The 27,500-nt window shown below is 45.3% G+C and overlaps 2 protein-coding genes across 2 annotated transcripts in view; one reads left to right on the top strand and one right to left on the bottom strand.

Annotated features, from left to right (window-relative positions):
- The window catches only part of cog6 (component of oligomeric golgi complex 6), a gene marked incomplete at its 5' end in the record, with an annotated part of 38,926 nt that extends 18,821 nt beyond the window's left edge, over positions 1–20,105 (bottom strand). The window contains 7 exons of the mRNA XM_080845222.1: positions 843–913; positions 2,589–2,671; positions 3,279–3,390; positions 18,387–18,445; positions 18,574–18,645; positions 19,409–19,552; positions 19,971–20,105. Coding sequence (XP_080701348.1) covers positions 843–913; positions 2,589–2,671; positions 3,279–3,390; positions 18,387–18,445; positions 18,574–18,645; positions 19,409–19,552; positions 19,971–20,105 — 676 coding nt within the window. The remainder of the gene's footprint in view (positions 1–842; positions 914–2,588; positions 2,672–3,278; positions 3,391–18,386; positions 18,446–18,573; positions 18,646–19,408; positions 19,553–19,970) is intronic.
- Positions 20,106–22,844: 2,739 nt separating this feature from the next.
- LOC308369830 (LHFPL tetraspan subfamily member 6 protein) overlaps positions 22,845–27,500 on the top strand; it is a 51,267-nt gene continuing 46,611 nt past the window's right edge. Inside the window, exons 1-2 of the mRNA XM_080844375.1 lie at positions 22,845–23,149; positions 23,835–24,424. Of these exons, the coding sequence (XP_080700501.1) occupies positions 24,040–24,424 (385 nt within the window). The 5' untranslated portion in view covers positions 22,845–23,149; positions 23,835–24,039. The remainder of the gene's footprint in view (positions 23,150–23,834; positions 24,425–27,500) is intronic.

Below are 27,500 nucleotides of genomic sequence, written 5' to 3'. Positions count from 1 at the left end.
TTATAAAATCTTATATGCTCTCAGATTGAAGGAAAAATATAGTCTGGTGTGTATAGTATCAATACTACACTACCCATAAGCACTGTGAAGATAATATTTCACCCACATAAAGCTGTGAGTGGCGCAACTCCTCCTCTGTAGGAGAGAACAAACAACAATCTGACTGTTAGGATCCGGAAAACCTCTCCTCTGATGTTCCCATTAAATCTTGACACATCAAATGTAAATTCTGGTGCTCATCACAATCTTGGAAGTTTCTCTGTTCCAAGAATAATCTATAAAGCTACAAATTAGTATCCTCTAATCATATAGTTTCATCACTTCCTCTACCAAAAAAGCTGCTATGATGAATCACGTGTTTGCTCCTGGTCTCTATCATGAGAGAACAGTGCTGCTTCTAAATGAGTGTGTGACAGCATGTGTATTATGAACACGGGTGTGTGTGGGAGTGCGAGTAGGCGTGTGGACGTTACTGCATACGTGTGTGGGAGTGAGCAGGTTCGTGAGAGTGTGTGTGTGTGTGTGTGTGTGTATGGAGTGTGTTTGTGTGTGTGTCTGTGCGTGTGTGTATGGTGTGTGTGTGTATGGTGTGTGTGTGTCTGTGTGTTTGTGTGTGTGTCTGTGTGTGTGTGTGTGTCTGTGTATGGTGTGTGTGTGTGTCTGTGTGTTTGTGTGTGTGTCTGTGTGTGTGTGTGTGTGTGTGTGTGTGTGTGTATGGTGTGTGTGTATGGAGTGTGTGTGTGTGTGTGTGGTGTGTGTGTATGGAGTGTGTGTGTCTGTGTGTCTGTGTGTCTGTGTGTGTGTGTGTGTGTGTGTGTGTGTGTGTGTCTATCGGTACTCACTCTGTGCCCAGCGGTAGAGCTGTTCGTAGGAAGCCTCCTGCAAAACTGCCATCTGTTCCATGATCTCCAGTCTGCACACACACAGCACAGCAACACTAAACACCTAATAAACACACACACCACTTCACACCATTTCACTAGACATACCCTATACGCCACAGTTACAATACACACATCACTGTCAACTTTACCAAACAATACACAGCACACAATACTCACAGAGCACAACAGTAAAAAATATGCATAATATTATATATGCATAATATCATATATAATATATGAAAACAATACTATACCACAACACAAACAGTACTTTATACTTCATTATACACATAAAACAACAACACTAACAATATAAATAGCAATAGCACTTCACACTTCAACAAAGCAAATGGCCTTACAATGCAAAACTCAACACAACAAAGCTTAGGTAATAGAAAAAGAAAAGAGAAGGGGGTTGACAACGTGAAAAATGGTGTGAAATTAACACCATTCATGTAAATTAAGCTAAATACTGTGCGTTCAATCAAAGTGGAACAATGGGTTCATGTCATCAAATAAGCTTGCAATTCTTCATATTTAGATTGATGAAACACTATTGTACATTTTTACTGCAATGGGTTAAGGTCATGTTTGATTTCAAGACTAACCGAGTGTTAGATTTCTTTGTACCATATCATCATTTTGATATTCATTTTTGGTTCATCGTTATATATAACATGGTGGGCATTGAAGCCAGAATTATGGTATAATAACAGCATGCCCAAAATCAAGCTTTCATCTTTAATTCTGCCTAGAATTCACAACACCTACGCCATGTTTTCCTTTTCAGCGCTCCCTTCTAAAAACATGAAGGACGCCCATCCATTTGTTTTGTTGCTTTAATACCACCTAACTCAAAGTGATTGATCCTTTCATACAGGCGCCTCTCTCCATGCGGGGGTTTCTGAGGCAGGCTGACATCCTCTGAATGGGTAACTCAGGGAAAAGCGCGCTTCTCACCTAATTGTGCCTAATATACAGTTCCATCACATACCCGTGAGCCGTCACGCATATCGAGGATGGACGCCACGCAAAAAAAAACATTGAGAGATGATTGAAAATGACACTGCGGGAGAAATGTATTCCTAACCTTTCGTTTTTAGTTTGGGGGGGGGGGGGGGGTGTATTTCACGGGGGTAAAAAGTAATTTCACTTCACTAAAAGCAACCTGACGGTGAGAGTGACGCACAGCTGTATGAGTGCATAATGGATTTGGGTGAATGTGTTGTGCTTACTTTTGGCCATGTGAGTGCGAGTGCGTGTGCGTGTGCGCGTGCGAGTGCGAGCGCGAGCGTGTGTGTGTGTTTGTGTCGGTGTGTGTGAGTGCGAGCATGAGTGTGTGTGTGTGCGTGTGTGTGTGTGTGCGTTTGTGTCTGTGTTTGTGAATCCGAGCATGAGTATGTGTGTTTGTGTCTGTAAGTGTTTGTGTGTTTGTGTCTGTAAGTGTTTGTGTGTGTGAGCGTGAGCGTGAGCATGTGTGTGTGTGTTTGTGTCTGAAAGTGTTTGTGTGTGTGAGCGTGAGCATGAGCATGTGTGTGTGTTTGTGTCTGTGTGCGTGAGCGTGAGCGTGAGCGTGAGCGTGAGCATGAGCGTGAGCGTGAGCATGTGTGTGTGTTTGTGTCTGTGTGTGTGAGCGTGAGCGTGAGCGTGAGCGTGAGCGTGAGCATGTGTGTGTGTGTGTTTGTGTCTGTTTGTGAGTCTCACCCTGCTGTCTGCTGGTTGGTTCGCAGGAGGACTTTGACATCCTCGTGGATTTGCTTCACCCGATTCAACGCCTTGAAAAAGTCCTGAAAGAAAAATAGATATAATAACGAACTATTGACGAAACTATAAAAGCACTGTGATTTTAGCTGATTTCCTCATTAAAACTCACTTAATGAGAGTGAGGGGTCAGACAGACACCACAGTGCAACCCCACACTCCATTAGGGCCCACTGTAATAGTGTTTCTAATGGATTTCACTGTTCATCTTGCGCTGTGAGGCGTAGGCGGGCTAATGCCATTTGGCTAACAGAGGAGTCATGTTACACAGTCATACACAGAGATACTACAGTAGGACGTTTTGTTCTCTCTTTTTTTTAGGGGGGGGGGGGGGGATTGAAAGCATGATGCTGGTTGACATGGGTTTGTAAAGTGGTCATGGTGAATCATGTGTGGTAGAAATGAGGGAGTAACTGGCATCTGATGTTTGACATGTTTGTTAGTGTTTGTGTTTATCTTTGTTTCCTTGGTGGTTGTGGTGGAGGTGGAGGTTAAGTCCTATAGGGGGCGACGAGCACTTTGATCAGGGTCTGAAAGGTGGCTGTGGTCTGATAAACTGAGGACGTAAAGAAATGTAGTGATGGAGGAGGACAGGTGAGGGGGGGGGGGGGGGGGGGCAGTGTTAACAGGTACCTCAGTGACAGGTCCGTCTCTGGCCGTGCGGAGAGTCGCCATCTCCTCGCTGGACAGCTGGAACTTGCCGAGGAAGGCCTGCGCCACATGGGCCCGCACCTCCAGACGATGACTAGAGAGAGAGAGAGAGAGAGAGAGAGAGAGAGAGAGAGAGAGAAATTAGACATTATTTCTATGTGAGCTTCCACGTTTGAAACACACACACAGTCACTGGACCAGGAAGACCTTCAGGAAGTGAACTGGTGAGAAAAAGAATGGGTTAACAGTAATAATAATTCACATTTGTGAGTGAGTGGGTTTGATTATGGTGACGAATGCACTTTGTGAATATAAATGTGTGTGCATTGGTGTAGGTGTTTGTGCGAGTGTGTGCGCACATTCACAAGTCACTAGGTGGCAGCCACGCTCCCCTGCCATGCTTGAGTTGGCCACATTTAGATTCTGTGCACTTCCTGAGTAAACTGGAGATTATAATGTTCAGAGCGGGATATCAGTCACACAGAGGAGAACGAGAGAAAGGGAGGCTAGAGAAACTAAGGAAAGGGAGAGAGAGAAAGAGAGACAGAGAAAGAGAAAAAGAACATATAAATCAACAGCGCCAGAGAGAGGTGCATCAAACGAGAAAAAAAAACTAAAAGAGAGAGGAGATAAAGAGAGAGTAGGGAAGGCAAAAAAGGACAGACAGAAAAAAAGATAAGAGGACAAAGAAAGGGAGAGGGGAAGAAAAAGGAGAGGACGCTAGAAAGAATGTGCTGTACAGAAGCAAGAGCAAGGGGCCTCTGGAGCCTCCTGAGATAGAAGCACATCTGTCACCACCTCCATCAGCCGCTGCCACACCACCACAATAGTGGCCATGGCAACAGCACTCCTCCAGGGGAGAACTCACAGTGCGGCCCCTGAAAGAAGTACCACACAGGGAGGGGCCCCTTCCTTTCACTTCTATGGTTCTTTTTCTCCTAATCCATACTTTCCATTCGTCCCAACTCCCTGCTGTCTGATCTCAGCATATGGTTCTGGAGTGAGGGTTCAGTACTGAGCCTGGGTCTAAGCACTTGGCTCCCTCAAGCAAAGGCACCTGGGTGTCTGTGTCTTGTCTTGGGGCAGAAAGGAAACACCCATAAGTTGTTGACAATATGGAGAAGGCCACGTTTATCTTGTGTGAGGAACCCTCGCCTGCCTGCCTGCCTGCCTGCCTGCCTGCCTGCCTGCCTGCCTGCCTCCTGTTCATGCGTTTTGTTCCCTGGCCCTCGGACGCACGGCTAAAAGCCATCTGGTCCCATAGATACGAACCCCGTCATGGAGACTGGACAGGCGACTCGTGCGAACAACTCACTCCTCACCGGTAGATGTGGCCGAACTGTATCCGCCCACTCGTGCACTTTTGAGCCCTTTCCTTTGAACCTCTGTGTGATTCACTCACCACAGGATATGAGGGAGACCTAAAGGGAGACGCCAACTCAGCCACAGCATCGCACACAGCACGTGCCATCATCTGCACATCATTACAACGTATGACGCATCAACCTGCTGCGCATCTGTAGAGAAGAGTGTGAGAGTGTGTCTCACAGGATGTACTATGCAAGAGGGCATTCATCTGTCTGTGGTTTTTGTATATGTGTGTGTGTGTGTGTGTGTGTGTGTGTGTGTGTGTGTGTGTGTGTGTGTGTGTGTGTTTACATGCCTGTCTCCATATTGCCGGTTCACTTAAGTTGTACGTGATGCAATTTACGCCACAGCCCATCAGGCCATTAAGGGATCTCTAAGTGAACCTGATAAGGGAAACAGCCTGACTAACATAGCTATATAGAAGCCTGTACTACCTCACAAGCCATTAGTGTGTGCTGTTCAATTAGCCCGCAGGCAGTTCCCTAGAGCATCCAGTCCAATCGTCCAACTTAAGTCAGCTCCGTCGGCCTCGTTGGAATTCCCCTCACACTCTCGGCGTGTGTCGGCAATGACTAAACTTACAGCCCAATGCGCTTGCACGCCATTATCAGTAGATTGTCTAGTTGGTGAGAGGGGATGGATGGAGCAGGCTATCCGTTTGTGTGAGGCTAGCTACTCTTTTGTTTGTCAGAAATGTTTCCATTCCCCTTAACTTGGGGAGGGGGAAGGGGCGGGGGGCGGGGGCGGGGGGGGGGGGGGGGGGGGGGGTTGTGGGGGAGTGTGTGTGCACGTGTTTGAGTATATGTGTGTTCACATGTTTCGGGGGAAAGATAGGGGCGTGTTCGTGTAGTTCATCTTTTGTTCCCTGACACATGGCCTAGTGTCTTGTGTTTCATGATGCATTCTTCTCCAAGGGGGTCATATGGTGGGTAATGAAAATCTGGAGGATGCAGCAGGCACAATCTAGTGACAATAGCCCATTCGACACACACACACACTCCATATACACACACCATACACACACACCATACACACACACCATGCACACACACACACACACACACACACACACACAAACACACACACACACACACTCCTCCTCGGCTCTCCTGACACTCCATATCACCTGAGGTCATCTGAGTTACAACCGGTTCCTATTAGCACGAGTATTGTATAAACACCCAGACGTTCCCCTCTTCCATGGAAAGGGCCTCTGGCGTTGCGGCCTGATGCTGGATCAGTTTGGCTTCACCTCTCCCAGACTCTTTCCCATGTGCAGCCACCTGTGGATGCCGACTCCAAGAGTCATGTTAGAGCTGATAAATAACTCTCTCCCCAGGGTGAAGGGGGAGAGGGTGGATATCTAACACTGTTGAAGGTAAATCAAGGCTCAAGAGACAGTTCCCATTTACCATCTGTAAAGTGTGTGTATGTGTGTGTGTGTGTGTGTGTGTGTGTGTGTAAGTAAGTAAGTCTGAGTAAGACTGTACGCCTCAGGTGTATGAGAACACTCACACCACTCTGTGTTAAGGTGGAGGAACAAACGAAAAGCAACCTTCTCTGGTACGATATCGAAACAGCTGACTGAGACCACGTCAGGAAGCAAAATTACCCTCTGACAAGTCAATTTTCAAAACCCAAACAAAGACAAATGAGCTACTGCCTGCCTTAATTATATTTTGCTTATAAGCATAAGGGTGCCTTTGATCACATTACAAATTGCACTCGCCTCGAGTATATTACCGGCATGTCACTTAATCCAAAAAAAAATACTTCTGACTCCGAAATGATGAGCTATTTGCCAACAGCACAGGCCGACCACGATTAGCCACAGCATACGGAGCTTGTCAAGGGCTGTTTGGGTGTAGCCTAATGAAAACATATGGGAGTTTGCAAGAGGGCCTGATCAGCATGTTAGGGGTCTTTAAACTTGCCTTCTCCATTTGGCATGTTCCATGTCCGTCTGATGAGAGGAAACCACACTCGGTTTGCCATGATATTAAGGTTGCATTCATGATGCAGTCTTTTCACTCTGTATTGCTGTGTATAGGACAATTCAGCATGACGTAACAACAACAAATATCGTACTTCCGTGTGGCAAACGTCGAAGACAGTTTGCCACCCGGAAGTACCTTGGCAACCTTTGTTTACAAACATTCTGATTTGGTCTATAGACCGGCCTAATTTCTAATGCAGCTCCATGCCCATAGAGGACTCATATTATTCATATCACCATCCGTTTCTTGCGCACATAAATTCAAGAAGTCATCAAGTAGCTTTTATGGCTTTGTGAATTACAAGAGGATTTATAGCAAGGGAGGGAATCATCCCATCTCAATCACCTCAAGGGAATCATCTAATTTCTGGATAAACACTGAAAACATAAAAAAAAAAAACATCCACAATATTTTCATACATCTTTTTTTTCTCATCTGAAACCTTCTCGCCCCAATCACATCACAGCGCCACAAATCAGACCTGGGAGCACTCCCAGCCAATGAGAGGGAGGAAGGTTAATCAACTCGTGTACCTGTAAAATCAAACTCAAGAGCAATTTAAAGAATCTAATAGACTGGGGCATTCTAAAGTTCTAAATCAACCCTTGTCAATTATAACGGTGGATGTATTGCTGTACAAGTGTGTGTGTGTGTGTGTGGTGTGTGTGTGTGTGTGTGTGTGTGTGTGTGTGTGGGTGTGTCTGTGTCTGTGTGTGTGTGTGTGTGTGTGTGTTTCCCATAGCTTTGAGGTCCCAACCTAATTAACAGCAACAGATAACGTGAGGCTGCGTGTTTCCCCATACTGAGCGCCTGACTAATGTTCAGTCCCCCAGACACAGCTCCCATATTGGCCCGCATGGCAGACATTGTGTCCAGTGGACTCTGTCTCGGTTCTGGCTCTTATCTGAAGCCGCCACATCTGGGTCACATCAGGGCCAAACCCGGCCAGATGTCTCAGGACATGCTCGCTATCTGGCCAGGCTCCTAATCTCCATGTGTGAGAAGACTTCACAGGCTGGCGGATAAACACATCACCGCCTCCCATGCTACAGTTTTTTTTCATTTGGCTCTGGCTTTTTAAAAATAAATACAAAAAAACACCATTTGGACACAGACTGGCCAAATCTTTTTTGGCTGCCGGGGAACTGTGCTAGCAGAGATAGGCCCAGCCGTTCCTTGCAAAAATTGCACAAAGCACATTCTGTGCGAAAAATTTAATTCCGAATGGAAACATGTTGGGGGCCTGAGGGGAGAGCAGCACGTCAGTCGTAAAAACTTCATACAACAGAATCTTAAAAAAATCCCAAACAGCAGAACAAAATCCTCCTCTGTCTACACAAGTGTCCACAGAGCCCATTAATGGCCATTCAGTAGGTCTGCTGGGGAAACCTGGCGTTGGTTAAACAATTGGTTTGCCATGTGTGCAGCCAGCATATTTTCTCTCCTGCTTGCTTTCTCGTCTCTTTGAAGAGCATCAGACAAAGGCTCATCCGGAGAGATGCTCTGTGGTTCTGAACAAGTCGAGTCTTTTTTGTTTGTTTCTACTCTGGCCTAGTTATTAATTGAGATCTGAAGGCTTGGCAATATTTTTAGAAGTCTCGTTAATGACGCTTTCCTGCTAATCTGAACTGCGGTTGAACTTTTGAGGACTGTCAAAAAGGAAATGAGGGGGAAGGGAAAGAGACAGAGAGAGAACAACAACTGCTGTAAGAGAATGCTAGACAGAGTTACAGAGAGAGAGAGCCAGAGGGAGAGAGAGAGAGAGAGATAGAGATACAGCGGGAGAGAGAGAGAGAGACAGAGGGAGAGAGAGAGAGACAGAGGGAGAGAGAGAGAGAGAGAGAGAGAGAGAGACAGAGAGCACGCAAAACAGAGGGAAAAATGACCCCAAACTAAACAACAGCGGGCAATTAAAAGTCCATGGCTTTGTCGAGTCCTTCAGTGCGCTCTGCTGAACACTGAATTTACCCCTGACTCCAGTGCTGCCCTGCTGAACGGACGCCTGACTGGACGGAGAGAGCAGCAGCAAGGCACCCTGGGATAGCGGGCAAGACCCCGGTATGCATTCCCACTCCCCTCTTCATGCCTCGCTGCCTTGAGCCCTTTGGTGTACCCCCCCCAAACTGTCTCCGACTCCCCCACACTACATGTCGAGCGCTGTCGCTCAGGGACCTGGCTTGGCTATTACCCCTTAAAAAGCATGATGAAATTGGCCCAGAAGCACTCATCCTTGCACTGAACAAACATATCCTCCCGCAAACAGTGTTCTCTCTCACACACACACACACACACACACACACACACACACACACACACACACACACACACACACACACACACACACACACACACACACACACACACACACACACACACACACACACACACACACACACACACACACACACACACACACACACACACACACACACACACACACACACACTTGTCACTTCTTCCCTATAATTTGCCTGACAAGCCTAAGCACGTCCCTGTTGGAATCCTCATACTATGTGTCGGTAAAGAGTTGGCCAAGCCTCTAACAGGTTCAGAGACCTGTTCGACCACTATGGGAGCGGGAAAATAAAGAGATCGAAAGAGTCTAATAATCCTGGAAAATTCTGAAAGAGAGAAAAAGGGAGAAAGAGAGAAAGATAGCATCAGGGTTTGTCACATATCCCTTGCAGGCTGAGTTATAAACACCTATTGTGGCATTCTGAGCCGAGAGCAGAGAGGAGAGGGAACTCAACTGAGCATGCTCCTGTGAGACCCTGGGGGGCTGCAGCCTATAGTGCCCAGCATACAGATCAGGGCCAGCTGTACAGTGTCACCTTTCCAACACCAGGTACACACACACACACACACACACACACACACACACACACACACACACACACACACACACACACACACACACACACACACACAAACACACACAAAAGGAGCGACACTTCTAATTATCTGTTGCCGACAATTCCTGTCCTCCAGTCAGTAGGGGCCGAGCCCACGTGTTTTCCCTCCCAAAACAAAAGCTGAAGCAGGGAAGGGCAGCAGAGACAGGGAGAGCTGGACAAACACCGCCGCTCCCAGACCGAGTTTGTTTGTGTCACGGTGACATTTGCGTGTCGTACCCATCCTTTTGTCGAGCTCTTCACTCGAGACTTGCTGTTTACCTTTCCAGAGCACTGGCGTCAATGCTAACAAACCTGGCCCGGGAGACACTGATACATTGATGGATGGATGGATGAATGGACGGATGGGATGGAGAAAAAAAAAACTGATCAGAGAGCAGAGTGATTTGGACCTGTCAGCAGGGCAAACGATTGGTTCTCATCAAATCCTGGGGGCGTCTGAGGAGCGTTCGTGACGGGCGAGCAAACTGACAGGGCGCTTCTTTCCCTTCAAGGGGGGGAAATAGCTTCTGACACATGAGGCTCTTGCAACTAATGTGCTCTCGATGTGTGAGAGGAGCCGATGCTGCCGTCATCATAAAAAAAAGTGGTAATGGCATCAAAAAGTAGACTGATCGAGATTTCATTACCTCCGGCGATGCAACGAGTCTGCACCCATCCAATCCTGACAACAATAATATCCTAAGTTGTTACAATGAAGGGCATTTCAGAAAGTTAGATCTTGACATATCCAATGGTAAAACTGCTCTGAAACTAACATCCACTTTCACACATACATTTAACAACTTTGATGCTAAACTATATCCTCTTGAATTTTCCCCTCAGTTTTATCACAGGGTAACAGCTAAAATATTTGACTAGAACTTTCTACTAGTACCCTTATACTTTATATTTATGGTGAGCAGAAGTCTCTCATAACTAATTCATTCCACCAAAGGTCATCGTTGTATGCTTCTCAACACACTGTTAAATTGTTAATAGAGAGTGGTCCTGATTGAACGAAACACTTTATAACCACAATGACTGAAAGGACTCCACACATATAACCACTACGTTCTACCACCATAAACCGACTAATAAATGACAGATGATGTCTTCCCTGTTTCTCTATGACGGGGCCTGTGGCTTTGACTCCACAGTCACCTTAGTTGAAACGTAACCCTGCCGTCCCATTGCTGGTCTCAGTGGTCGCTCCGCGTGTTTGTCAGAGCGGCTCCAGCCTGATGGTGTGTTATGTCTGAGGGTGACAGCCAGAGCCAGCATGGCCGACCCCAAGGGGTCGTGGCGACAGAGAACTGTCTCAGAGAGAGAGAGGAAGAGAGAGAGAGAGAGAGAGAGAGAGAGAGAGAACTGTCTCAGAGAGAGAGAGAGAGAGAGCGGCAGCTGCCGGCTGTTAATATTTAAGAGGCCGAGGACCTGCAGCAGGGGAGGCGCTGAGAGGGGAGGCCGCGACCTGCACTGGAGAGGCTCCTCTGGGACTGAAGAGGAGGTATGGAGGGGTCAGAGTCAAGACAGAGAGACAGAGAGCAGGGGGAGGAGAGAGGGAAGAGAAAGCACTGAGGCAGTAGAGGGAGAGAGAGAGAGATAGAGACAGGGAGGGAATGAGCGTGAGGGGAAACAAAATGACACAAGGAGGGAGGTGAAGAGAAAGAGGGATAGACAGAGACAGAAGGAGGGAGAGAAAGGGAGGGAGGGAGGGTGTGTGTGACAGGAACAGAGGTCGCACTGCCATCTGGCCAGAAGCATGAGTCTACTTGATGCTGATGAAATTGTCACCTATGAGGTGAGACTCCCTGATGTGACATACAAAATTCACGAGGGCAGGGGAGGCGTAAACTCCCCACCCCTGCGACACACACGGACACACACACACACAAACACACACACACACACACACACACACGTCAAGGACTGGCGAGCAGGAGCACATATGACCAGAATGGCCAGTGCCAAGTCAGCACACTTGGTGTGGTTTCTGTCCGCAACATTACCTCTCTGTGCCACCTCCTGCATTCATATACTCACTATGCCTCCCATGCTCTCAGACACAGAACAGACACAGACACACACACACACACACACACACAACTGTTCGCCATTTGTCAACATGAAAAGGTGACTGTAACAGCAGTAAGGTCAGATTAATGGACTGTGTGAGGTCCTAGTTCCTGATGTTGTTTCTCCTCCATAAGAATCCCACCCTTTCTCTAGCACTCTCTCTCTCTCTCTCTCTATCCCTCACACACTCTCTTTATCTCTAACACACACCACACACACACACACACACACACACACACACACACACACTTCAAATACACACACGCCTATGCCAACCCCTCTGTCGATGTCACCTCCTCTAGTAGCAGGGTCTCTGCAATGGTGCCAGTGGAGCATGGAATTGCCAACTGTACATCACAGCTGTCAGCCTCGCCCTTGTGCCAGCTCTTACACCTCCCTCATGCTCACACACACACACACAGACACACACACACACACACACACACACACACACACACACACACACACACACACACACACACACACACACACACACACCAAGCGCGTGCACTCACCCCGCCCGCCACCCCCCCCCCCCCTTCTCTCCGGCTCTGCCAAGGTCACAGCGCTGACGAACCCCTACTGCTCCAACAAGCAGAGCAAGATCCCCAATCAGTCTTTCACTAAATCTTCCGAACGTTCTCTCCATCTCCCTGCCTTTCTGTCTCTTCCTCTTTTCTTCCCCCCCCCCCATTCACTTTTTACAACTCCTCTTCTTCCAACACCTCTTTCTCTTCAGTCTCTTTCTCTCTGCACTCTCTCTCTCTCTTTTCCCATCACTTCATCCAGCACCTTTCCCTCTTCCTTTTCTCATCTCCCTCCCTTCCTCGATCACTTCATAATGAAATCACTCTCTTGCATTTCTTATGGCCCTCTAGTCTGTCTCCTCTGTATTTCAATCCCTTTCCTGTCCTCTCTCCGTTTCTCACCCTCTGCTTTCCCTGCGTGTCAGCAGTGCATCGCTGCTGTCACCTCCTCGTCACTGGCCCGCGCCAATCAATTCCGCCCAGATGACTTTTATTGGCATTCTCTCAATGGTCATAAACAACAATGACCCACCAACCGGAGCCGTAAAAAGCCAGACTCCCGTGTGGCACACCGGCGAGTGGAGACGGAAAGAGAGAGAGAGAGAGAGAGAGAGAGAGAGAGAGAGAGAGACTCTGCAAGTGAGTGTGTGTGTGTGTGAGAGTGTGCGTGTTTGTGTGTGTGTGTGAGAGAGATTTGGTGTGTATGTGCATGCGTGAAAGCCAGAGAGGAATCAATTCATCACTCCGTGCTTTTGTGCCCCTTTTGTGTCTCTGCTCCTGGTGGGAGGCCTCCTACCACCGATTGGGAGTGTCATAATCAAGTGCATCGACTCACTGCCTACGACTTCAAAACAGCCGCTCTTTTCATTCCCTTCTTATTCTCAGGCAAGACACAAGCGTCACCTGACACCACCAGTCTGAATCTGTGACTCGCCTTTTGTTCGCAATCTTGAGTTGGCCGCTGCCCCCGACTTACAAATGAGTGGAAATGTGTGAAGGCATTAATTAGGACGGCACCTCTCTCAGGTGACGTGCAAAAGAAAGGAATGGATAACCTGCGCTTTTTATGCACAGGGTAGTGAGAGAGGAAGAGCCAGAAGTCTACGGCCAAAACCCCTCATTACTATTATTATTATTCAACAGAAATTGCAACGGCGAACCACACGAACCACACACAGCTTGGGTTAAGCTCATTTCACACTGCCTTCAAATGGCGTCTCGCATGGAAGAGGTAGATCAGGTTATATAAGACTGCCCTCTTTCACTCCTTCATTCCCTTTGATTATTTATTCAAAATAAAGACATTCTGATGCTGAATATTTAAGAAGAAGAAAACGCAACTACGTGTGATGCATATTTAAAAGATTCAGTTCCACTATTTAACGTGGGTTATCACTGCAATGATTCATTTAGAGAAACAGAATTCAATATAAAGACATTTTGATGCCGAATATTTAAGAAGAAGAAAAAACGCAACTACGTGTGATGCATATTTAAAAGATTCAGTTCCACTATTTAACCTGGGTTATCACTGCAATGATTCATTTAGAGAAACAGAATTCAATATAAAGACATTTTGATGCCGAATATTTAAGAAGAAGAAAAAACGCAACTACGTGTGATGCATATTTAAAAGATTCAGTTCCACTATTTAACCTGGGTTATCACTGCAATGATTCATTTAGAGAAACAGAATTCAAAATAACGACATTTTGATGCCGAATATTTAAGAAGAAGAAAAAACGCAACTACGTGTGATGCATATTTAAAAGATTCAGTTCCACTATTTAACCTGGGTTATCACTGCAATGATTCATTTAGAGAAACAGAATTCAATATAAAGACATTTTGATGCCGAATATTTAAGAAGAAGAAAAAACGCAACTACGTGTGATGCATATTTAAAAGATTCAGTTCCACTATTTAACCTGGGTTATCACTGCAATGATTCATTTAGAGAAACAGAATTCAATATAAAGACATTTTGATGCCGAATATTTAAGAAGAAGAAAAAAACGCAACTACGTGTGATGCATATTTAAAAGATTCAGTTCCACTATTTAACCTGGGTTATCACTGCAATGATTCATTTAGAGAAACAGAACTCAATATAAAGACATTTTGATGCCGAATATTTAAGAAGAAGAAAAAAACGCAACTACGTGTGATGCATATTTAAAAGATTCAGTTCCACTATTTAACCTGGGTTATCACTGCAATGATTCATTTACAGAAACAGAACACAATATAAAGACATTTTGATGCCGAATATTTAAGAAGAAGAAAAAACGCAACTACGTGTGATATTTAAAGATTCAGTTCCACTATTTCATCACTGCAATGATTCATTTAGAGAAACAAGTTGTTCTGTTTGACTCCAACCACTTCCCTTTTGAATTCAATATCAAACCTTTGGGCAGAGCTCCTCAGACAAAGAAAGAAGAAGGAAGAGGAATATAGAAGTTAGGGCTGCATTCTACAATTTGATCCATTTCAATTTGGATCTTGGTCTTTATTTCCTAAAGAGAAAAACGGAAGTTTTAGAGCTAAAAGTAAGGAAATGAAGGAGAATCTTCAACTGGTACAAAGTGACAATCAGAAGCATGTGAAACCCATGTTACCAGTGGGCATTCCTACACTTGGCTCCTGGCCCTAAGGGGGTACCTGATGCTTTGAAGTTTATGGTGATTGTATGGAAAAAAGAAACAATTCCAAGGGTGTGGTGGCGGGCAACCTATCTGTCTTCTTACTTTGGAAGGAGAGATATTCTTTAGTGTGGTAGCAAGGATGTTGATAGATATTGATGTGCAGAAAGCAGAAATCCCAGGATTTTCTGAATGTTTGGAACATAGTCAGATGCATCAAATACAGGCAGCAAGGAGAGAAGTCAGAGAACTCCATTTGACAAGTTTGGACCTTGCTAATGTCATTCAGTTGAGGAAGGTATTCAGTTAATTTCAGGACCCTGTAAAGATTTCAACGTTAGTCAAAGCATAGTTTCGAGGATATTCAGTTGAGCTTCACCTACACCACACCACATCACACCACAGCATTTGGATATTGGCGTCATGGATGGATGCACCATTTCACCGTTGGCTTTCACCATGGCAATGGAGTTAATTATAAAGACATCTAAGTGGATTGTTGGTGTAGGTTGGTGGTGAGAAGTCCCTTCTCCACTGATGTACCCGTCGGCTGTTAGCCAAGTTGGACAAGGATGAAGGGCAAACCTAGCAAATGTAAACGGTATCTATCATCATTAAGGGAAAACTGGTGGAAAAGAGATTTTATATTGATGGGGAAGTGATTCCTTCTATTGTAGAGAAACCTGTGAAGAGTTTAGGCAGGGGTACAATTCCACATTGAATGACGGGTTAAAGAGCTTACCATTGATAAGACCTTCTTTTCTGGTAAATTTAATTTAATAGTGCCTGCTGTTTGGGATTTTGTCACACGTATGGTGGCATTTCACTGTGTATGAAGTTGAATTTCAGAGGTGCAGAAATTTGAGAGGATCATGTATAAGCTAGCTAGAAAATGGCTTGGGGTGCCATGTTGTACTAAGCACTGTAGCTTTGTAAGGAAAGGACATTTTGGAGTTGCCAACGACTAGCTTGGTGGAGAAGTTAAAATGTGCAAGGCCAGCTTGGAGATGACTTTGTCCAAGGATCCCGCAAGTCAAGAACACTGCTCCAACGGTGAAAACAGAGAAGTGGAATCCACGAGAAGCGGCTCAACATGCACAAGGCATATTACAGCATAGGGATATAACTTGGCAGGTCAGAGTGGAAGATGATCAGGGTTTTGGGTTTACGTTGGAAAACATGGGGTAAGGCTACATTGTTGAAGATTGTTGAAGAGGAGGCAGATGCTAACCAGCTTGGTTCACAAGTAAGAAGAGGAATCTAGATGAGCAGCAGTAGTGGCTTCTGCTCAATTCTGCTCAATACTGCTCAAGTTTTCAGCCTATACACATTGTTTTTCTAAGCGTTTGAATGTGGTGTATGTGTATTCATATAATATATTGTTGATGACATGATAAAGGCACATACTGTGCACAATATACTTTGGACAGTGTAATTTATTACAAGCTACTTGAGTTATGATTTCAAGGCTGCAAACTTCCAAGGCTTATTTGGTGTGAGATTGATGAAGACTGATCAAACTTTTTGACGTGAGATAATTTCTTTCAAAAGCTAGCCTGACACGGGACTGTGGTCGATGACTACAAATCATCACATTCTTACATAAATAAAATTGGCAGGGATGTTTATGATGAAAAACTAGCGAGTCAACAACTTTCCAAACACAGCCAAACACCAAGCAAGCGCAACACAAGACATAGTTAGTCCAACATAAAGAAGGCCAGCTCGGCATCTGACTTGCATCCTTTTGTTTATTTTAGCTCTTGCCAATGAGGCCCTTGCTTGATTACTCTCTCTCTCTTTTTCTCTTCCTCACTTCCGCCGACAACGTCTTCCTCAGTTTCTTCATCACCTCTGTCATGATGTCCATACAGAGAAGACTGCACTCGCTTCTTCTTATAGCTAGCAGAAAGGTCTAGTTGTTGTTGTGTAAGATGGTGCCATAAAGCATGAAGGGACCGGTTATTTAAGATTCATGGTTAATAATGATATGCCATAGTCAATAATTCCATCTTATTTATACCTAGTACAAATGTTACTTTATTTGTATTTTTCTAGCATGCCAGCATTTCCTGGGTGAATATGCTTGGGCTTGACCTGGGAGAAAGAAATGTGTGATATTGCTCTCACCTTCCCACTCCAGCTCGAGACAAAGGGGCCTTGTCCCAATGGCCTATTTTGAATAGATGGTAACACCCCTTAATATGTAAGGGATAATGTATAGAACGCAGGTCATTGTCGGGAAAATAAGCCCCGACAGGGCGAACAGCACCCCGACGCGAAGCGAAGGGGTGTTGATTCACCGTGAAGGGGCTTATTTTCCCGACAATGACCGGCGTTCTATACATTATCCCGCTTATTATACGGCTAAAACTAAAAAAATTACTTAACACAGTGTGTCTTTTTACAATGTATTTGCTTTTGTTACTATACGTAGTGAGGTTAAAAAGCAGAGAAATAGTTCGCCAAAGACGTTGAACTTCAAAGACAGTTGAACATTCTTTAGAACACAGCTGCTCAACCGTCCGCTGAAACTCCCTTGATAAGTTACCGTACTACTTGCGGAGTGCTACGAAAGATGTGAATCAGAGGCAAAAAGGCCACTTTCCTTGACAGCGGTCATTAACTGCATAGCAACGGTCAGTTATCGGAAAATAGTTGACCGCAGAACGTTGGGAAGCCCCATTCAAGTGAATGGAGCATTCTACAGCATTAAGATGAGCCGTGTAATAATAGTGTATAACGCTCACTATCTCACAAGGGATAGGCAGATTATCTTAAGGCGAAGCTCTGGGTGAGTGGAGCTCAAGCTCTGTCTCACAATGGTGGCCATCATTGTTTAAGAATAAAACCTGAAACATGACTGACAAATCCGACTGAGTCTTCAATATATGGTATAAAATGAAATACCAGAAAGCATTATGTAGTTCTTGCAAGAGGTGTCGCACCCTGTCCACCAAGGAAACATACTCCAATACCAGGTGTGCTGTGGCAGTGGCACAGACGCCATTCTCCATATTACAAGTCAGTGTACCACAAAAATCTTTTTGAACCGGTTATTTTAAGGTGAAATTGTTGTATCTATAAGTATTAGTAAGTATCGGTATGAAGGTTGTAGTGCACCCTGTTGGTTTATGTTACTTGGGCAGGGTTGTTAGGTAGGAGTGCTTGCATATGACAGTGGGAAGTTTAGCCTCTGTGGGAAGTCCCCATACATAGCACAAGGAATTTAAGATCTTTTCCTGTGTATAACCAAAACGAAACATCTCTTCTGGAATTCTGAAGATTGCTGCAGTTCACAGCAAAAGTTTTCTAAGTCAGAGGAGGGCATGAAGCTGCTAATGTAATCTAAAGAATGACCTGGCCAACAATTTGGCCATTTCAAATTATTCAATCAATCATTCATTCATCAAGTCTATTAGTGTGTGGCTAAAGTTCCAGTTGATTAATAAATCAAAATCCTGAATCTGACAAAACCTCACTTGACCTCAGAGTTATTATGTAACAATCAATACACTCTCCACAGTTTCCGTCTTCAAACACAGCAGTGCACTCTGCGCACACACTCCAATAATTCACTCACTTTTCGCCCTGGAGCGCGTTGGTTTTCACAATGAGGTCCTGAGTTTGCTCCTTAGCAGCCTAGAAGCAAACAGGAAGAGAACCACGCCATGATTCAAACATGAATAATAGGAAAGGGGGAGGAGGAGAGGAATGCCTCTAGTGAAAATGACTGGAGGTGTTGATGTGTCAAGTGAACTAAAGCTTACCTTCAATCTGTTGGTCATTTCATCACAGCAGGTACTCATAGCATGAACATCTTCATGCACACTCTCAAGCTCCTATATAAGGCGAAAAGGAACAACAGGTTGCAATGACCATGAGCACAAAGGCTGCATTCTATAAAACAACTGATACCAATGGGAGTAGAATTTAAGCGAACACATTATTGCTCTGTAGCTTATCTCTCCTGAGAGAACATTCTTTAGCTAAAAGAACAAGGCTTGTTTTTCTTAAACAATGTGCCTATATAAAACATAGATAACCCATCATAGTTTGCATTGAGTTTAAAGCAAGCCTTTCAAAAAGCAGAACTGCTGGATTATCTGGTTATAGCCTACACACTAAATAAAACAAGAAAATATTTAATTTTACTGGAGTATTAATATTCGGCGGCTCAGCAAATAGGTACATAGCCTAATGTTTTCTCTTCTAATATGTTTCTTCTTATCTGCTCTGAACTCTTTTACTCTGTCTCTGTCAAGTCATCGTCTTGTCCTGAAAAACAGTACATTTGAGCCTAGAAGTGCTTTTGTTTTAGAACTAACTTACTTCTAAATATAACATGTTTTCTAGACAATGTATCCATCTGACTCGGACCACTTTCTATAGCTCTGTTAACTGTTATAATCCTAAATATTTCAGGGGGCATTTAAGACTCGAAGTAACTTGTTAAGTTGTTGACCTGGTTCCTGACGTCAGAACACCTGTAATAGTCAGGATCAGCGACCCACTCCAAAAAGGTGCGGACAGACAGACGCAAAATGTCAGAGACAAGAACACTTGCCTCTTGCTTGTTATGACCAATGTTTTGAGTTGTCTCACCTCTTTAACGTCTTTAAATATTCGGACAAATTCCTCATTAATTGACAAGCTGCGTCGCTCTATGTCCCCGCGTAGATTTCTTCGTGTCCGTAGACTGTTTTCCGTGAAGAACACCGACAGCGCCTTCAAAGCTTCCAGCATCTCCTGCCAAACAAATCGGTGTTTTTCGACAATGTCATGTAATGTGCATCTCAGCATAATCAAGTTGTGCCCCTGTGTAACAGCATCTATAGAGCAAAAGCTCCAGGGTCGGAAACGATGAAATTGCTATTAGCCTAACTATGTTGTCTAGTCTGAGGTATGTTAGTCTCCCTGCAAGTTTAGTGGCTAGCTGGGTTAGCTAGTAGGCTAAGGTGTGCTAGCTCGTTTCGCCAGTATCTTTATTCATATCTAATTATTCCAAGGGGTAGACAGTAGACCGAATAGTGCATAATCATCAAAACTTCCCATGCATTATTATTAACTGTCTGTCTACTAATCTGTCAAGCGTCCCTTAGCTGCCAAGATATATAGCTAGCTAGCTGCTTTCGAATAGAGATCATACTTTGAAGAAACACTGTACCTTGTCATTGTCCAACCTGGTTTCCAAAATTTTATTAAGCTTCCTTGACAAAGGGTTATTGGGCTGGTGAGCGACATTGCTACTGCTTTGAACTAGAGGGCTGTCACCTGCTAGCTCTACCTTAGTGTCTGCCATCCTAGTTGGTTTATCACTGAACCAACACGTCAACGTCAACAAGGAAGTTTCCAGTGCGTCTACAAAAATGCCCCCAGTGAAACAAGGGTTGAATAGTTATGGTTCTACAATGTGTATAGGCTACTGTGATATACTAGTAATAATCGATATAGTCTTAAAATAGTAGATACCATATTATTTAGATATTTTTCAGAATAAACTAACATTTACGCTTCAAAATTACTGCCAGCAAAACAATTAGCAAAGTGGCAGAAAGAGAACAGACAGATTTTTACATCAGTTTACAGGATGGGTGCATGATGCTCTGGTGTGTGTGAGTTAGGTTACTGACAGTGACTTGAGGCAGCAATAACTTATAATTCTCAGTATTTGTTTTACATGTCAAGGGTGGCTAACTGGCTGAAGATTACAACTTTGTGTGTGTGTGTGTGTGTGTGTGTGTGTGTGTGTGTGTGTGTGTGTGTGTGTGTGTGTGTGTGTGTGTGTGTGTGTGTGTGTGTGTGTGTGTGTGTGTGTGTGTGTGTGTGTGTGTGTGTGTGTGTGTGTGTGTGTGTGTGCGCGCGCGTGCGTGTTTGTCTGTCTGTCTCTGTGTTATTTTTTAGGGAGCTGTTTAAGAGTTTGAGTCAGTCATGTGGTATTTGCATAATGATCAGCATTTCGGTACAATGAAACTAGTGTTCCTGTCTCAATTTTATTGTTGCACCAAGAATGTGATAGTGGCTAAAGTTTGCTCTGAAGACTTAGTAAAAGAGATGGATTGTAATATCAAATTATATCATCGTTTATAAATCAAAAAGATGCTGAAAAACTGATGCCTTTATTTCAAGCCGGCTTAATTATTGTAATCCAATTCTAACTGGGCTCCCGAAAAAAACAACTGAGAGACTTCAGCTCATTCAAAACTCTGCAGCTCGGCTATTAACCAGAACCAAAAGCAGAGAGCAAATTAGTCCAGTTTTAGCTGCTCTGCACTGGCTTCCAGTAATATTTAGAATTGATTTTAAGGTCGTTCTCCTTATTTACAAAGCCCTTAATGGGCTAGGACCAAGTTACATTACAAACTCCCTAGTCAAATACTTGCCCCCAAGAACACTGTGATCATCAAATGCTGGTTTATTGGAGGTTCCAAGCAAAAGCCATAAGAAAATATGGGATGCAGCCTTTCTCAATTACGCCCTAAAGCTATGGAACATACTGCCTTTAGATATCAGGGAAGCTAGCTCTATAAACATTTTGAAAAGAAAGCTAAAAACGCATCTCTTCACCTTTATCTTAGATATAAAAATATAATATTAAGGGGATAGATAAACTGTCTGCAGTTCTATTCATTTTCTGTCTTATGTTACCCAATGTATTCTAGCTTTGCACTCCATCGCTGTCTTTACCTTTATGTTTAACTTTATTTATCTTTTTATGTTTATGCACTTTATCCCAGTTTGTATGTTGATGTTGATGTTTAATGTTTATTTTATGTGGATCACTGTGCATCTATCCATGTCATTTATTTGCTGTTAAGCACTTTGAGCTGCATTGTTTTGTATGAAAGGTGCTATACAAATAAAGTTTATTATTAAATTAAAGAACATAAAAATGACACTTGACAAATCACACTTTGACCTTACCTTAAGGGGAGGTTGACCAAACACATTAGGCCTATGTAATGTTCCTCTAGCCTAATGTTCCCTGATTTCTGAACTCTTACCAACCTGATGTTTTTAAATGGAAACAGCAACTCTGTTCTAAGCTTCATGGCCTGACTGTAACCAGAAAGAACAACGCGCTAGCCTCTGCACCTAAAGCTCTGACCTTGTGATTGGGAATGGCAGCTAGGCTACATTGACAGTGAATAATATCACCCCAGGTTATTATTGCATCACACAAAAAGGGAAGGCTACAGGGATGGTGGAAAGGAGAGAGAAAAAACACAATTGAATTCAGAACCCTTAATCCACCCGTAGGGACAGATGGCAGAGGGGAACTACAAGGTTATGCCTTCCTCTTGTATTCCCCACCACGAAGTGTGTGTGAATAATTCACAAACGTGCTCTCTGGGTAAACTTTACTCAGCCGCGCTCTTTCCCCTATTCTTTATCTGAGGTGTCTTGACTAACAGAAGGCACCTCCTTCTATGTACTGTTGGTTTTCCCCTCCCAGGCACAATTGAGCGGCGTGGGAGTGGGACTCACCGGCAGTTTAGGTGGTCCACGAGGGGGCAAAACAGTGACAGAGAGAAGGGGGGTTGCAGGTTGTAGCTAGTTGTGATTTAGTGCAGTGCTGATAGCTCCACGGGAAGAAATGAAGAAGAAACCATGTGTCCATGGAGCATGGGTGTTTTCCAAATAATCGCATCCCCAGAGCGGTGAGCTATTCGGTAGTTACATGACAATGTCAAATGGTTTAAAATTATTGCACGTAGGCTATATGATTTGAAAATAGCACACAAACTTAAATATCCCGGGAACATTAGGTTAACCCTAGGTAAAATGGTAGCCTGTTTATTAAAATATGTCAGTTGATAGCGGTGATGAGACCTGAACTTAAAGGAGAGAGAGAGAGAGAGAGAGAGAGAGAGAGAGAGAGAGAGAGAGAGAGAGATTATGCTGTGGCACTGTGATAGCGGAGTAGAGTCCAACCCCTGGGTGGAGATTTGTGTGATTGATGGTCCCCTTGTGCGCTCACTCGCACACTCTCGCCCCCTGCAACCTTCCCGATTTCACCAGCACAACCAGGAATGTTGATGCACAGCTGGTCCCTTATCTGAGCGGATTGGGAAGTCAGTCTCTCATTCGCGACAATAGACTCATAGCGAAGCACTGATTTCGTGAACGCCGGAGTCAACTTCTATTCCGGCGTCCGCTACCGTGGGACTGAAGTCACTGCATTCCCTGCACATTCTTTCCACAGAAGGCGATCCTCCTTCAGAGAACGTGGACCCACCGTCGGCGCAACCGAAAAGTTTTTTGCTTTTGACCAATTCATCGGACCACAATGCAAAACATCAGATGGAGATTACACAAATAACACAGCAGGGGGCGAATGATCACGTAAGTATAAATGTAATGCTCTTACACAGTATGAATTTCTGTACTGAGTGACATAGTTCCTGCGTATGAGGTTGCGATGCCCGCTTGACTTGTCCCCGCTTGTCTGCCCCTAGTTTCGCAGCCTCTAACAGCGGACACTTAACCGTGCATTTTCTGTGCCGACGCTCCTCTAAAACAAGCGTTATTTATTCATAGCCGTATTTTGCCATCATGAAACACAGATTTGCCATCATGGAACCTAGTGATGCAGAAAAAATATTCCCGTACTATTTTAAGCCTCTAATCTGTGCTCTAAGAAACCTTGGCTGCGATTTTCTGTGGTGATTTTGTGCGTAGTACGCTAACATAACTTTTGTTGCGTGATTTTATGTGATTCATTTAACTGTTATAGGCTTACAGCTGTGGCAATAAAAACCTTAATTTGTTCAGTGGCAGTGTTTTTTACGGTTAATAATATTTCTCGTTATTAAAAAAATTCCCAAGGCGTTCCAGTCTTCATTAACAAGGGTGCCTGTACACTTCACCCGGCAATAACGTTATTTTGCCCATTACATGGACCCCGAGTGAATATTTTCTATAGTCTTCACAAAACCCTCATTAAAAAGCTCTTTGTTTTGTCTTTTTCATATCCCAAATCAAACTAGTTTCACGCAATCTGAAACTTCCTCTCTCTTTCTCTTCCCAGGGTACGAGAGACAGCATGGAGGAGGCAATCACTAGCGACCTTTAACTCTGTGAATCACAATTAATTTGGAGTTAAAAGATCCCAGTTCGGATATTTCACAGTCACATTTGTTCCAGGAGGGGAGCAAAAAAAACAACAACCTCCCAACCACAATTCACACACATCCTTCTGTGTAAAGTGGGCCAGAAAGATTGCCCATCCGACCATGGCGTCCAGCCTGACGTGTGTTGGGCTGCTGTGGGCCTTCCTGTCGCTGCTCAGCGCCGCCGCCTCCTGCGTGGGCTTCTTCATGCCCTACTGGCTGTTGGGCCAGCAGATGGACAAGCCGGTGTCGTTCGGCACGTTCCGCCGCTGCTCGTACCCAGTGCGCGACGAGGAGCGTCAGGCCACAGTGATGGTGGAGCAGTGCGGCAGGTACGCGTCCTTCCAGGGCATCCCCAGCCTGGAGTGGCGCATCTGCACGGTGGTGACGGGCGTGGGCTGCGGCCTGCTCCTCCTGGTTGGGCTCACGGCGCTCATGGGCTGCTGCATCTCCGAGCTCATCTCCCGCACCATTGGACGGGTGGCCGGGGGCATCCAATTTGTGGGAGGTGAGTTGGGCCAGGCGGGCCAATGCTGGGGGATCTGGGGGTGGGGGTGGGTAAAAAGGGGGTGATGTTTGGATTCTGAAGTGATTCGGGGGTATGTTGAGGTCGATTGAAGTCTGGCAGTGCTGATACTGCTGCTGGGTGTGTGTGTGTGCAGATGGTCAGAAGAGTGGAGATATGATCACATTTAGTTTGTTCAAGGTGATTTGAAACTGGGCTGTGCACAGTGGAGCTGATCTGTGTGTGTGTGTGTGTGTGTGTGTGTGTGTGTGTGTGTGTGTGTGTGTGTGTGTGTGTGTGTGTTTGTGTGTGTGTGCGGTTCAGGTTTACAGACATCTTTCCTGTCTATTGTCCTCTGAAACTCTCCTCTAACTTTGTTGGGGTTTTTGAGGCACCGCTTGGATTTGGGGTAATTCAGGATGCCCTTCCGTGTGGATCCGCCAGATCGGATTAAGACAATGCAATTGTGTGTGTGTGTTGGGGGTGGGGGGCTGGTTCAAATGAAGCACTGGCACCGGAGAGATCTGTAAATAGAGCCAGGTTTAATACATTCCTGCCCTTCGGGGTGGCGCAGATGCCTTTATTCTGATGTTCGTCTACCCAGCGGTTGTTTGGAGCTTTGCCACGCTGACAGCACAGGGTGTCTGGGTGAATGGGAAGGAGGAGGAGGAGAAGGGGAAGAGGTAATGGAGGGGGGCTGGCAGTAGACGTGCCTGGGAAAAGGGAGCTGGAGTTTGCCAGCCTGCTCCACAGGGGGCCTTTGCTGAAGGAGGACAGCCTGACGCGATGTGTAGGCGCAAGTGCGGGCTACGCGCAGTAGCCCCATGTAGAGTTTGCAAAACGTGTGATCTCACCGCTACCTCATTAACTTGAAACTTGCAGTGCACGCGCACACACACACACACACACATACACACACACATACACACATACACACATACACACACACACACACACACACACACACACACACACACACGCACTGTGGTTCACCACTCTGTTATTAAGCAGTCACTGTACACTGTGTGAAGCAGAGGCAAATGGGTGCTGACAGCCCCTGCTCCATCTGCAGGCCGCTAAGGGCTGCTTTTCGAACTTGAATCTGCTCGTATGATTATTCTGGCAGGGTCCTGGCAGGACAGGGTGTATCTAAAGTGAGTTGGCGAGTTGATTGCACCTGCAGTAGACTCCACAGCAGGGCGGTCAGGAAGAGATGATTAAGGTTCCCTCATAGTGAGGGTATCTGAATAGGATCTGACACTATGGCGGAGGTGCAGGAAGGGTTTGTCCAGCAAAGAATGTTAAACTCACAGAGGACAAGCCATGCTGTCCTAGCGTAGTGATAGAACTGCTTCTTTATCATGGAAAAGCGCAGCAACTGATTGGATGTTGGATGGCAAATTGGCAGATGTAAGGGAATGTTATCTGGCTGTGAAGGTGTGCAATATGCGTTTTTAACTGGTAACAAATGGTTTAATTAGAGCACCTGCTGGGGATGGTTTGACACATGCTGGTTTTTGGACATGTCTCTGCTATGTTTGGAAGCCTTTTTTGTCGCCACTTTGAAGCCCGTGAAATCAAATGATATTGAGAAGTTGGGGGAAAAAAAGCAAGTTCTTTCCATACACAGAAGGACACACACACAGACACACATTCATGCACACACTCATACATACAGACTGAGAGTGCTGTCTGGTCTGTGATGTTTTCAACCCAAAGGACGAATATCTCTGCAGACACACACGTACGGCAAAGTAATTGAGAATGACCCAGTCGCGTGGCCCCCGTGCGCATTGCAGTGAACTTCTCTGTCAATTGAACTTTTCTCTAGGGAATGGACGAGAGGAGAGAGGGAGAGACAAAGTGGACGAACAAATGACAAACGCAAATATACTTAGAGGGAGGACAGGGGAAAGATGGAGAGACAGGCACCGCCGCTGAATGTCAAAGACAACTCGAGCTTTAGGCATGAGAAGGGGGAGTGGGGGAAAGGTTCTGAAGGAGAAGCAGTGGGGGTGGAGAGGCTAGAAATCTTTAGAGGACTCCTAATTACATGGACATTGATGCGGTATGGGCCATAGGCTCCCGAACAGAGAGAAGCGTGGTGGAGAGAGGGATGAGCTCAGTCATGCAGAGAGTGAGGGAGGTTAAAAAAAGAGGGAAAGGTGGCGGTGTGGGGAGGTAGTAATGGAAAGCAGGAGAGAGATAGCGAGCAGGAGAGAGAGAGAGGGGGAAAGCGAGAGAGGCTCGAAGGATAGAATAAATAGACAGAGAGAGAGAGAGTGAGAGTGAGGGGTAGAATGAGGGGAAGAGAGAGTTGGCCCCAGCGCTCCCTCGTCTGAACGCCTGTGTCCTCCTCCATTGTGCGGCAGCTCATTTCCATTGTTGAGCCGTAATGAGGGCTGTCTGGTTAGTGGGGGCCCGGCTGCCTCCGGGTCTCTTGGCGCTGAAAAGAGACTCCCCCAGATCAACCATTCATGGATCTGGCCCTCATTTGGCTCCATAATGACTCCGATAACTCCATGAGAAAAAAGAAAGTTGGCCGCTCGCGTGACTGCCAGGCACCTCCTGAGCTTTAAAGGTCACTTGTTTCTCTCTCTCTTTCTCTCTCTCTCTCTCTCTCTCTCTCTCTCTCTCTCTCTCTCTCTCTCTTTTCTGGGAGGGGGGGGGGGGGGACTTCTTTTCATTTGCTACTGGTCGGTCCATCCCTGGCAGGCGTGGAGTGGTCGATCACATGTGGTGTGCTGGAGATAAATTCCGCTGCTCTTTCACGACAACACAATTTCTGTGTCGCTCGGTTTAAGAATTAATCAGGCCCCTTCTTCCCCCCCCCCCCAAAAAAAAAATGTTTTATGCTGCTGCCTCCAGACCAGGCTGTAAATTCTGGCCATGTGCATAAATCACATGTGGAATGCTGCTCTGCTTTACTGTGGGCCATGATGTTCAACCGGAGGCTGCCTTGCAGAAAGGTACACGATCCTCCTGGAGAAGCATGATGCTTCAGCCCTTGGCCTTTGTTTATGCTACTATTTTGTGTGTTTGAGGCACTTTTCTTTGTGTGTGTGTGTGTGTGTGTGTG

Source organism: Sprattus sprattus (assembly GCF_963457725.1).
Source record: "Sprattus sprattus genome assembly, chromosome: 9".
Taxonomy (NCBI): Eukaryota; Metazoa; Chordata; class Actinopteri; order Clupeiformes; family Clupeidae; genus Sprattus; species Sprattus sprattus.
The sequence above is the reverse complement of the archived record's forward strand: the minus strand, read 5'-3'. Positions and strand labels throughout refer to the sequence as shown.